Genomic DNA, 13,626 nt, shown 5'->3' with positions numbered 1-13,626 from the left:
ATGAACTAATGTTATTAGTTGAGTGCCTCAGGGTTCAATGCTGGACCCATTGCTGTTTTCTTTATTTATTATTGATATCGATGAAGATATATGAGGCTTAATGTATAAGTTTTCAGATGATACAAAGGTTGACAGGGTGGTTAATGAATTAAATTAGGTAATCAAGGTAAGCCACTGCAACATCTAGAAAAATTAGACATTTGGGCTGAAAAGTGTCAGTTGAAGTTTAACGTTGACAAATGCAAGTTACTGCACATGGCAAGCAGTAATCCCAGATTTACGTAGTAATCTGGGATTACTGCTGACACACAGTTGGTACTACCCTGAGTGTAGTGCCAACTGTGTGATATTACACTCGTGGTAGCAGAAAATGAAAAACACCTGGGATGTGAAATTCTCTGAGCAATTCTCATGTGAAATTCTCATGTGCTCTCCTGGCATCAGAGAAATTCTCTGATGCCAGGAGAGCACATGGGATTTTGTCAACGATATTCAGGAACTTTGCTAACAAGAATAAGGAGGCAATTATCTCACTGTATAAGGCATTGGTTAGGCTACATCTTCATACAAAAAGGTCTAGAGCAGTGTTTCCCAACCTTTTTTTTACCATGCCCCACCTAAGTCTTTCTAAAATTCTGATGCCCCCCCTATGTAACGTTGGGAAACACCGATATACATATTTTTTATATTCAAAAATTGAATTATTCCCTAAATGAAGCCTAATTACAACTTGTTCAGGACACAAAACTTAGGTTTTAGGAAGAAATCATTAGGAAATTATTAAGAAAAAAACAGTAAGTAAATTTTCAAAACATATAATGGACAACTAAAATTCAAGTACAAAATAATTTATATGAAAGATTTTTTTATAATATTTTAATTTTTAGTAATTATTATTTAATTGTTTAATAATTTCAACATTCCATGTGAAGTCACTTCTAGATGAGTGCACTAAATTTAGTGAGACCCTTGTGCTTGATGCTTGCCGCAGAGAGATTTTATATTGGGCTCCAATTTAGTCAGCTTCAGTCTCAAGTCTCCCCGTTTTGTGATATCCAGTCGATTTCTTTTCTTTAGGAACAAATCATTTATGGCACTAAATCCACATTCAGCTAAATATGAAGATGGAAACGGTAACAATAGCTCTCTTGCAAAGTTGGTTGAATTTGGGTATTTAATTTCTGTTTCATCACAAAGCCATGCCATCGCTCCTTTTATATTGAATAAAGTTTTAACTGACTCATCATTTTGCATTTCTGAGAGTTCTTCTTGGTACTGCATTGATACATCAGACAAATCCACTAACATTGGTTGCATCATCCAGGTTGGAAAATCAATTTGTTTTAAATCAGAAAACCTTTCTTTTAAATCAGCGGACAGAATTTTCAGATGATCGACAATAACAAGTACAGCGGTATCAGTCACTTCACATTTTTGCAGCCAACGAAACTGTTCAAAATTTTTGTTACAAATATATTTTTGACATAATTCAATAAATGTAATGAAACCAAATATCTTCGCTTTTGCATCGACGAGAGTTTTATTTGTTCCTTGAAGTTGTTTATTTAATATATTTAGTTTTTCAAAGATATCGGCTAAATAACTCACAAATGCTTTACCATCGACCGTTAACAGATGCTTCATTTCAGGTTTGTCACTTAAAAAGTCACTAATAGTATCAAATAGTTCCATGAATCTTTTCAAGCAGTTCCCTTTCGAGAGCCACCTTACTTCAGTGTGAAGTAAAAGTCTCACATGGTCTCCATTTTGTTCTTCACAAAAAAGCTTGAAGAGACGCTCACATTTGGCATTAGCTTTAATAGCATTGACACATTTTATAACTGATTTTAGTACTTCATGAAGAACAGGCGAAATATTTTTAGCTACCAAGTTTTCCCTATGAATAACACAATGCACAAGAAGCATTTCTGGATTCTCATCTTTCATCAATTTTAAGCAGCCATTTTTCTTGCCCATCATATTAGGAGCACCATCTGAAGCGCAAGATGTTATATTTTTCATTGGTATATTATTGTCATCTAAGTAATTTTTTAGCTTATTATATATATCTTTGGAGGTAGTGGTGCTCTCTAATGATTTACAGAATAACATTTCTTCAGCAAAATTACCTTTATCAATATATCTCACATAAGTTATCAGTACGGCTTCACTGTCTCTCAAAGTTGATTCATCCATTTGCACTGAGAATTTTCTTGTTTTCAGCTTTCCAACAAGTTGTATTTCAATATCTTCACTCATTTCATCTATTCTTCTGCTAACAGTATTGTTATTGAGTGGCATAGCTTTCACGTCTTTGTCATCTTTTTCCAGAACTGTTTTAAGAAATGCTGATATTGATGGTTTGATTAAATTCTCTCCTATAGTATGATTTTTCCCAGATTTAGCAATGAGTAAAGAAATTTCATAACTAGCCTCAAGAGTACAATTGACAGTTGCAGTATGAGCAATAAACAGAGACTTTAATGTTGCTCTTTTTTCAAAATTCTTCTTTAAAGTTTGAAAGTAATCTAAATCTGAATTTACATGAGCATTATGTTTCGCCTTCAAATGCGCCTCAAGACGACCTCGCTTCATTGATTCGTTGGTCAAGCATTGTTGGCATAAAAGACAAAAAGGTGACCTTTGATCGTGGATAGCGGGTATGAAACCAAATTTTAAGTATTCCTCTGAATACTGACGAACTTTTTTTTTTACTTGCACTACTCATTTTACTGCGCAACTGAAAGAAATAAATATAAGATAAATCAAAAACTAAAAATAAACTATGCATTAAAGTTAATTTAATTTTATTTTAATATATCAAAATTAATTATTAGTACGCTTTTTGAATGAATAAATCACACGAATTACTGAATTCGGGCTATTAAATCTGTGGTCTCTGTGAACAAGCAGATAAGTCTAATTTGTCAAAAATGAGATAAGTGCACTATAATAAAGTATTTATTATTTACTATTATGTGACACGCAGCTATCTTCGTTATTGTAGTTTTAGCGTGAGTAATAAATATTTGTATATTCGAATATATGCGTGTTTATATGAGAGTGTGAAGTTTATTTTTCCTCTCCTGCAAATTCGAGTTTTTGGACTTATTTGCTTATTTACTGAGACCACAGAAATACATATATGACAAATACATACCATTGTATATCACGGTTCTTCATTAATAATAATTCTGTGCGTGGACAAAGTAATTTTTATTTTAATCTGAGATTGTCAAACCTATCCAAATGTACAGTCACGATGCCCAAACGAGCGTTTGTATGAAAGGAATTACCTATTTCATATAACATGCTGAGTTTGCGGTAGGCTACAGTAGACAACCACTTTGCTTGCACATTGCATATGCCATAAGCAATCGTCCAATACAGTATGTACTATTCCTTCACTAGGCATAGTAAGCAATACTCTCCGAGCAAACTGTAGTTGATATTACTCCAAACTTTCAAGTGCAGCTCTATAGAAAGTACAACATTTAACGAATGCTTATTTAAAATTGAGATACCAACAATTCTTCTTTTGTACAAGTTAAATCATAGTAGGCGGTTGTTTTAAACTCTAGACGAGCAATTTTTGAATTGCCCCCCTGAACAATCAAATTGCCCCCATGTGGGGCGTGGGACCCACGTTGGGAAACACTGGTCTAGAGGCTTCATTTTAGAAAGGATATAAGCTGGAATGGGCACATAGAAAGGCAGTGGGATTGGCTAGGGGAACAAAAGTGTGATCTTACCAAGAAAAGCTTCAGTTTTGCAAATTGCAGCATCCGGTGACTAGTGAGGTGATCTGATCGAGGTGTTTAAGGCTTTGAATGGATTGAATTTGCTCAAACTACACACATGATGGGGCATAAATTCAAATTGAGGAAAGATGGTTGCAGGACAAAGAAATGTGAGGAAGTTTGCCTTCAGTTAGCTGATGTTTGATTGTTGGAATAAATTTCATCTGTTGTTGTGGAAGTGGGTAGTTTGAGTAAATTCAGAGAAGAACTAAACAGATGATTGCAGGGGATGGATTTCCCACATCACATGAGATTTTTTTTTTTTTTTTTTTTTGGCTGATGCTTTATAAACTTGCTTGCTTTCTTGCATCATTTGCCACTATTAATATTAAAACATCAGAGTGTGGAGTCATCAAAAGCCGACCGGGCTAGCCGAGTGGGTAAAGTACCTGCCCGGCAACCCAAAGGTCGCGGTTCGATTCCCGCCTCGGGCTTGGATCAAAGTACTGCAAAAAAACCTTGGGAGGTGCAATATGGCCACTGAAGCCGATGCGCCAACAACTACCAAATCAAAAGTCATAAAAAGAGAATTTAAAATTAATTATTGCTAAGTCAGATAAATTTTTATCTTATTTGGTGACTGGTAATGAAAAGGCTATATTTTCAGGATCTGAATCCAAATTAGAAAGCATGCAGTGAATGCCCACTGTATCTCCAATCCAAAAAAAAAGTTTCGAACCCAACTATCAGTTGGAAAAGTGTTGGCCTCAATTTTCTGAGACACAAAAGGTTTGATGTTAATTGATTACCTTGATGACAATAACAAGGGATTATTATGTCAACCTTATGCCCAAGTTAAAAACTACAATTTGGGCAAAAAGACATAGAAAGCTGGGTCATTAGGTTTTGCTTTTCCACTACAATGCACCAGTGTGCAAAGGTGTCACAAGCTAAAATTTGTGAATGTGAACAATTAAGCCAACCACCATACAGCTCAGATCTGGCACCAAGTAACTATTATTTGTTCAGAAACCTCAAGAGGATGAAGAGCTAAAAGCAGCTGTGGAAGCCTAGTTTGATGCCCAACCTGACAAATTTTTTTGAAGGATTAAACTCTTTGCAGATTGAATAATTTCTACCTTGTCTTTTATACTCAGTTCTCAGAGCTTTGTGACTACCCCTTGTACATGCAAACTTAGGCAAACAAATCATAATACAAAAAAATGTCAATTATCCCAGGTTCAATTATCTGTTGGGTCAATTAACTGTAATCCTAGATGTATTTTTTATTAGCATTAAAAAAGGCATAATTAATGGAGTATATTACAGATTTTCTAACAAAATGACTTTCCCAAAAATGTTTAGTTCTTTTGTATATGTTCTAGGATGTATTATGTTAATTTGTTTAAATAATACAGTGTTATTTTCTTTTTACACGAAATACATACCTTAGACAATCCTAATAAAATGTAATTTGGATTAATCATGTTTTTCAATTATCCAGGTTCTAATTTCCCTCCATTACCATCCATAATTGACACTCTATTGTATTAAGTTCAGACAAATATTAACTATTTGGTAGCCACCAGTTTTTACTAGGATATTGATGAAGGTATATCAGGCTTAGTGTCGAAGTTTGCAGATGATACAAAGGTTGGCAGGGTTGTTAATGGCAGTGTGCTACTGCAACAGAATGTAGAAAATTTGGGTAGATGGGCTGAGAAGTGGCAACTGAAGTTTAACATTGACAAATGCAAAGTACTGCATATGAGTAGAAGTAACCCCAGAGGAATGTACCAATTGTGTGGTACTACACTTAGGGTAGTAGAAAATGAAAAAGATCCGGGGGTAATTGTGCAGTCAGATATGAAGTTTTCTAAGCAATGGAGACAGGCTGAAAGAGAAAGTCACGGGGTTTTGTCAATGATATGCAGGAATTTTGCTAGCAGGAAAAAGGAGGTGTTATCCCTTTGTATAAGGCAGTCAGACCATGCCTCGAGTACTGCATACAGGTCTGGAGACCTCATTTTAGGAAGGATGTCGATTTGCTTGAGTGTGTACAGAGAAGGGCAACAAGAATGGTGAGGAAGAACAAAGAGGTCTTCTTACCAAGAACAACTTAAGTTCTGCAAATTGCAGTGGCTGGAAACTAGGCACCTGCGAGGTGATCTGACTGAGGTATATAAGGCCTTGAATGGGTTGAGCATGCTGAATTGTGATGGAATTCTTCCGCTTGCTCCGATTACAAACCTAAGGGGGCATAAATTCAAACTGAGGAAAGTGTTGTAGAACAGATGCGTGGAAATTTGCCTTTAGCCAGCGGGTGGTTAATTGCTGGAACAAACTTCCGACTGCCATTGTGGAAGTTGATAGTTTATATAAATTCAAGGAGGAACTGGACAAACTTTTAGAGTGAATGGTTGTGTGAATTTTTTTTTTTTGGCTGATGCTATGTAAGCTCATTCATTTGCTTTCTTGCATCACACGCCTCTATTACTATTATTACTATGAGACAAAACTGAATGTTCCAACATAAACAGCATTGTTTTCACATTTAATTTTAGTTAGAATCTGACAAATAGTACTAAACATAACTTCTGCCATTTGTTTACTTACTAACTCCCATAATGATTGACAAAGTTTTCTGTTTATCTCTTATAGATTTAATTTGACTGTAATTTCATGGACTGATATATGCAAACATCTAACTGAACTAATAAGTGGTCCATCAATGATCTTTAAATTAAGTGCCACTTTAAGCTTTTCAAATGGGGGAGGGGGGGACAGTTGGATAGAATCCAAGAACAATCCCAAGTTTCTTTCCTACCTTGTTTTGGTACTTCTTACACAGATCTGAAATAAAAATTTATCACAAGAAATAAATCTTCAAAAATTCTCCATTTTTGTAGCGCATGTCTTTATTTTCTTTATAAATATCACTTGAATATTCCTCCGACATCACAGTATTTTTCAAAAGAAGACAAATTATTTTCACAACTGCATAATATACATAACCTATTTCATACTTTAATGAATTTCTCACTGAAGTTTTTACTGATAAACTTTGCTTGAAACATTAAACTAACTATATATTTCCAGCGGTGGAATTAAATAAATTAGAACTGTCACTAATTATTAAAAGCTCATATTATCAGTAATAAGTAGCTTTTACTTTGCAGAATATTCATCCACTTCCTGTTGATGTTATCTTATCTGCAGTTTCCCTCTCTACTCTTTGGTGGGAATAGCTAGATGAAATGGATTTTTTTTTGGCTGATGCTGTATAAGCTTTCTTTCTTGCATCATTTGCCACTACTAATACTCTCTGTTTATATCAATGATAGCACTATCAACTGAAGTGATGAAAGTGTAACAAGTCTATTTTTGTAACAAAAACAGCCAGACAGCATTACAATGTGAGAGCGTGAATGGTTGTCAGTTTATAAGCATTACACTAAGTAAAACAACTTCTATTGAGCAATCCTGCACAAAATAATAAACAAAAAATAATCAATAAGCATTTAAACAACTAGGAATACTTTGTCATAAATAAACAGTCAAATAATTCAACATAAAAATAATGAGGATTTATCTAAAGGCCTTTCATTATGGCAGAAACTATTAGCATTATGCAAAGACTATAAATTTCAAACATAAACAACACCTTCTTTTTCTACAGGTTCAAAAGGAAGAGATCACAGAAATGCAGGTACTGTCTCTACACTTTCTCTATAGTGTAACACAAGCAAAGAAATCTTTGGTACTTTTTTGTTGTGTTCTTAGCCAAAATGCTCTTTATAGTCTGACATAGCTTGCCTAACCCCCTTGGTAATTTTATGCTGATATTTATATAAAAACTGAAATGTAACACAATACATTTCAATTTTTATATGCAACTTAAAATGAACTAGAATATATTAGCAGTATGTACTTTATAACATACATAATATACATATTAGATAATTTGTTGGGACTGCACAAGAACTACAATATTTCAAGGAAGGCAATCAAAATTACTATGTCATAATGGCAAATGTCATAATACTAACAATGAAATCTCGGCCATGGATCTTGCCTATTCATAATTTAATATATTTTTTTTAAATAAAAGAAAACTTGAAAATTACCTCATTGGTATTAGTATTCCAAAAGACTACAGTGCTTTCAATTCTATCAGGCTTATTTACAGCATATGTAACAGTGTTAGAGAAATAACACCACTAGAAAAAAAAAAAAAAGTGTTACACTTAACATAATATAAAATAAGGAAAAAATAAATAGATTTATTCCAGTTATCCAATTTGCTATTCTATAATTATTTTATAATATAGAATTTATATTCAAAGAAATAGCAATTATTACCTAAAAATTACACGAAGAAATAGCCTCAAATTGTTTGTTTAATTATTTAATTGTTAATTACCTCAAATTGTTTATTTGAAAAATAAACAATTAAATAGTATAAATAACTATACTATTCTACTGAAGATAAGAGATAAACAACTAGAAACACTGTTAAGATGTCTCTAAACCTCAATTCACTTTATTCATCCTGATATAAATGAAGATATTTTTATTCTTGCACCATGGCTGTTCATTATCAAGTAACTTTTAAATTAATAATACATCCCATAAATATTTTTGAATATCAAGCTTCTACTGGCTTTGCTGCATGGCTTAAAGATGCTAAATGCTAAAATGATTTGGATTACAATCACATTATAGGTAAGGATTCTAATAAAATATTCCCCCAGACAAGCTAGCAGCTTTGGAATTTATAGAGGGTATCTCTACAAACAAATAATTATAAATTATATTGACTATTTACAAAATTTATTATCGCTCGAGCAATTTAATAAGACTTCTGTTAAATATTTATCCACAAGTTCAAGAGCCCTAACTATTTTATATAATTTTGGTGTTTATTTACCTTATAGTCAGGTCGAATATTTGCAAAGAAGATAAAAGAATCAACAGCAAGTGCAATGCGTAGACCTCCTCCTTCCCAGGAGCAGCTAGTAATCTCTTTTCCAGGAACCCGAAGGGTGTGAAGATGCTGTGGAGAGAAGCATTTAAGAAGAAAATTTACACAGCTGTTTTAAAACATCTTTCAAAAAACAAATGAAAAGGGAGAAAGTGTATCTAAAAATTTATTCTTATGTTATAAAACACTAATGCTAATAGATATAAAGGAAGATTTATGCAGCAAAATTTCACACTTATCTTTCTTTCACTTATAATAGAAAAATTATCATGAAAGAAAGAAAAAAAAAGAAAAGATCGAACAAAAATCTTGAGAAAAAATAAATGCCTAATGAAGATTTCACACTGTGATTGAACACGTATGATTTCATAGAAACAAACTGTTTCCTTTTCTAATTGAAAGGGACAGAAATAAACAGAGGAAAGGGAGAGCATTTGTAAGAAGATATAAACATTAATATTTACATAAGAATTACCAGTTTATGCATGATGGAAGTCTATTATTGAAAGTACAAAGTATAATAAGAAAATGCTACTATGAACACATTAATATTGGATTTCCATGTTTTCAGGTCATTCTTTATAAGGAATAAACTTTGTTAGTTTGGTTTTTCCAGGATTTTTTGCACAACACTGCTTAATGATAGATTGTAATCTGAGAATGGTACACTGAAGGAAGTATCAATAGCATTAATTGCAATTTTGGCCATTAAATCTGCACACTCATTTCCCAGGATACCAGTATGACTAGGAATCTAGCAGAAGGTTATGCTCTGACGATTTCCATTTAATTTGGTTAGAATATCCCAGATCTGTACGAGTAATGGATTGTTGTGCTTTCTCTTCCACTGAATAGCTTAAATTGCACTGATTGAATCCATATATAAGATAGTGAGCAGTATGGTTGCTGCCCATTAAAGCTATAATAACTTCTGTTATGGGTAAAATAATGGAGTCACTGGTTAAAGATGCATTGCAAGATCATCTAGACAAGACTGCAGCATGGGTTTATTAAGGGAAAGTATTGTCTGAAAAATTTGATTGGATATTATGATGTGGTTACAAGGGAACTGGATGCAAAAAATAATTTTGATATCATATATTTCGATTTCAGGAAAGTTTTTGACACTGTTGAGCATGGAAGACTACTGTACAAATTGGAGAAGAATGGTATTAAGGATAAGTTGCTACAATGGATAAAAGGATGGTTGAGTGGGAGAAGACAGAGAGTGGTAATCAATGGGCACTGCTCTTCGTGGACTAATGTTATTAGTGGAGTCCCACAGGGTTCGGTGTTGGGACCACTGTTGTTTTGTATATTTATCAATGATATTGATGAAGGTATATCAGGCTTAGTGTCAAAGTTTGCAGATGATACAAAGGTTGGCAGGGCTGTTAATGACAGTAATGGCAGTGTGCTACTGCAACAGGATCTAAAAAATTTGGGAAGATGGGCTGAGAAGTGGCAACAGAAGTTTAACATTGACAAATGCAAAGTACTGCATATAGGCAGAAGTAACATCAGAGGAACATACCAACTGTGTGGTACTACACTTAGGGTAGTAGAAAATGAAAAAGACCTGGGAGTAATTGTGCAGTCAGATATGAAGTTTCCTGAGCAATGCAGACAGGCTGCCAGAGCAGATCATGGGGTTTTGTCAATGATATACAGGAATTTTGCTAGCAGGGAAAAGGAGGTGATTGTCCCTATGTATAAGGTAATGGTCAGGCCACGCCTTGAGTACTGCGTACAGGTCTGGAGGCCTCATTTTAGGAAGGATGTAGATTTGCTTGAGCGTGTACAGAGAAGGGCAACAAGATTTGCGAGGGGAATGAGGGGATCCTCTTACCAAGGGAGGTTTCAGTTCTGCAAACTGCAGCGGCTGGAGACTAGCCACCTGCGAGGTAATATGACTGAGGTGTATAAGGCCTTGAATGGGTTGAGCACGCTCAATTCTGATGGGATTCTTCCACTTGTTCAGATTATGAACCTAAGGGGACATAAATTCAAATTGAGGAAAGATAGCTGTAGAATAAACGTGTGCGGAAATTTGCCTTTATCCAGCAGGTGGTTAATTGCTGGAACATACTTCCATCTGTCGTTGTGAAAGTTGATAGGTTGAATAAATTTAAGGAGGAACTGGACAAACATTTAGAGGGAATGGTTATGTGAATTTTTTTTTTTTTTTTTTGGCTGATGCTACATAAGCTCATATGCTTGTTGTCTTGCATCACATGCCACGATTACTATTACTATAACTGCACAGAGTTCTGCCGTAAAGCTGCTACATTCAATTGTAAGTTTCTTAGCTACGGTGATATTGGGAAAATACTGCAGCCGCACTGACAAGACTGTCAGTTTTCAATCCATCTGTATACACTGGAATGAACAGTGCATACTGTGCTGTCAGAGATGTGTACACTTATAATATATTCTACGGGGGGAGGGGGGAATCTTTTTCCCATTGAAAGTAATAAATTGCATGGTGGGGCATGGTACATCCAGGAGGTACTGTAGAAGGGGCAGTAGGTTTTTATATCATTTAAGTCAAGTTATTGTTATTTGTTATTTGGTTTTTTTTTTAGAAGCATTAGCAACTAAGGCCATATTGCTCTGGGGATATGCGGTGGTCATTCCCTGACCTTTCCGCATCCTCTGTATTTGGTGGTCACGGGCTCAAACTCCAGTCTAATCAAGAAGCATGTGCTATGCACTGCTGCTCCTGCTCACCTGGCTACGGAGATGCCATTTAAGTCAAGTTGCCACTCACTAATTGTAGGATGCCTCCATAGCCAGGTGGGCAGGAGCAGCATTGCGTAGCACACGCTTCTTGATTAGACTGGGGTTCGAGCTCGTGACCACAAAATACGGAAGATGCGGAAAGGTCAGGGAATGACCACCGCATATCCCCAATATCCCTAGAGCAATATGGCCTTAGTTGCTAATGCTCCTAAAAGCCAAAGAACATAACATAACTAATTGTAGACTGAAGGTGTATCCCTGTTGATGGATAGGCTCTGTAAAGGTTTTCCCATTTTGGAGAGAAAAGTAGTTTCCAAATTGGGTGAACCTCTCCTATAGTTTACTAGGAGAGGTTTCTCTGCATAAATGGAAGGAAGGTTTATAGAATTCAGCATAAAGGCTCTGGATTGGAGATGTACAGTATGCACCGAGTGCAAGGTGGAAACCATTGTGATGTATAGGATCAAGCCATCGTAGTGTGCTCGGTGTAGCAGAGCTGTACACTATAGAGACATAATCCAGTCGTGCCTGTATTAGTGTATGGTACAGATGCAGCAGTGTAAATCGGTTGGCTTCACATGTTGTCACAGATAGATGCATTTTTAATGTCTCTAACTGTTGAAATAATTTTTAGTAAAAATTTTATTATGGAGTGATAAGGCATGTATTTGTAATGCATATGTGGTATTATATCTAATTCCGTATGTGCTGATCTACAATTAGATCTAAAGCTTTCAATCCATCTGTATACAAGTGAACAGTGCATACTGTGTTGTCAGAGATGCGTACACTTATAATATATTCTACAGGGGGGAAATCTTTTTTCCATTGAAAGTAATAAATTGAATGGTGGGGCATGGTACATCCAGGGAGGTACTGTAGAAGGGGCATTAGGTTTTTATATCATTTAAGTCAAGTTGCCACTCAGTAATTGTAGGGTGCCTCCGTAGCCAGGTGAGCAGGAGCAGCATTGCGTAGCACATGCTTCTTGATTAGACAGAGGTTCGAGCTCGTGAGGGCGCTGACTCTCTTTAAAAATTACAGCTGTGAATTACAGGCTCCGAAAAAGCGATAAGTGTTTGCCTTTTTATTTACCTAATTGTTATTTTATATTGTACTTTATACGTAGTCTTATAGTTATAGTTACGCTGGTTATTTTTATTTTTAATTTAGATTAAGAGTTTTTGTAGATTACTACTTAATATACGTAAAACTGTTATTTCGTTCGAATCTTGCAGCCATTGTTTTTGTATAGAGTGGTAGGGAATTCAAATTTTTAACTGCGGTAATTAGGTAGCTCTAACGTATAATTATATAACATAATACGCATCACTGTTTCTATTAGATAGCATAGTATTGACATTTAATTAATTAAATTTATTGATCTTATTAATTTAAAATAACATGCCCCAGAGTAGAGCAGCAAAGCAACGGGCACAAAGTGGTAGGAGTGCTGTGACTCGGGGGAGAACTGAGGGGGGCAATTCTCCAACGCATCACAGCCTAAAAAAATGTGCAAGTGAAATGTTTACCGAACTCTCTGGAACAGAACATGATATTGCCATGGGAGATTTCTTTGTGTGTGCACGATGTAAGGAGTGTAACAAAATCAGGCGACAACTCAGCGTTGTTATGAGCCTATATGAGAGCTTGAAGGACAGGGTGGATGCCCTCGAAGGATCTAAATTGAGTGGCCATTCAAGCTCTCAGCTGCCCACATCAACACCAGAGCTTGCACTTGGTCATCGCGCGACACAGAGGCAACCTCCATGGTAGAATACACTGGTCCCACAGGAACTAGTAGTTTTTGGTGACTCTATTGTCAGGGAAACGGGGAACATGCTTTGTAAAAAAGGATAGGTGGGACAGGACCAGGGTATGTCTGCCAGGGGCAAAGGTTGATGATTGTAGAGCAGATATAATCTTTTAAGGGCACAAAAGGTGATATAGTTGTACACATTGGCACTAATGATATTAAGAGTAGGAGACCAGCAGAATTACTTAACAAGTACAGGTCACTGTTGAACAAAAGCCATGAATTAGGGTTGAATTTGAAAGTGTCTGCAATTCTGCCCAGACACGATAGAAGGGAGTACATGATGAGAGCCTTGTCGATCAATTCGGCCCAGGAAAGACTGTGCAGAGCTCAAGGGGTAGAAT

General features: G+C 35.5%; 1 protein-coding gene across 1 annotated transcript in view; it reads right to left on the bottom strand.

Annotated features, from left to right (window-relative positions):
* Oseg4 (intraflagellar transport protein Oseg4) overlaps positions 1 to 13,626 on the bottom strand; it is a 270,266-nt gene that overhangs the window by 152,761 nt on the left and 103,879 nt on the right. The window contains exons 10-11 of the mRNA XM_090385309.1: positions 8,671 to 8,796; positions 7,868 to 7,960 (exon numbers count right to left, since the gene is read on the bottom strand). Of these exons, the coding sequence (XP_090241435.1) occupies positions 7,868 to 7,960; positions 8,671 to 8,796 (219 nt within the window). The remainder of the gene's footprint in view (positions 1 to 7,867; positions 7,961 to 8,670; positions 8,797 to 13,626) is intronic.

This window comes from Mastigoproctus giganteus, chromosome 11 (assembly GCF_048544385.1).
Source record: "Mastigoproctus giganteus isolate SK-2022 chromosome 11, ASM4854438v1, whole genome shotgun sequence".
NCBI classification, from domain to species: Eukaryota; Metazoa; Arthropoda; class Arachnida; order Uropygi; family Thelyphonidae; genus Mastigoproctus; species Mastigoproctus giganteus.
The sequence above is the reverse complement of the archived record's forward strand: the minus strand, read 5'-3'. Positions and strand labels throughout refer to the sequence as shown.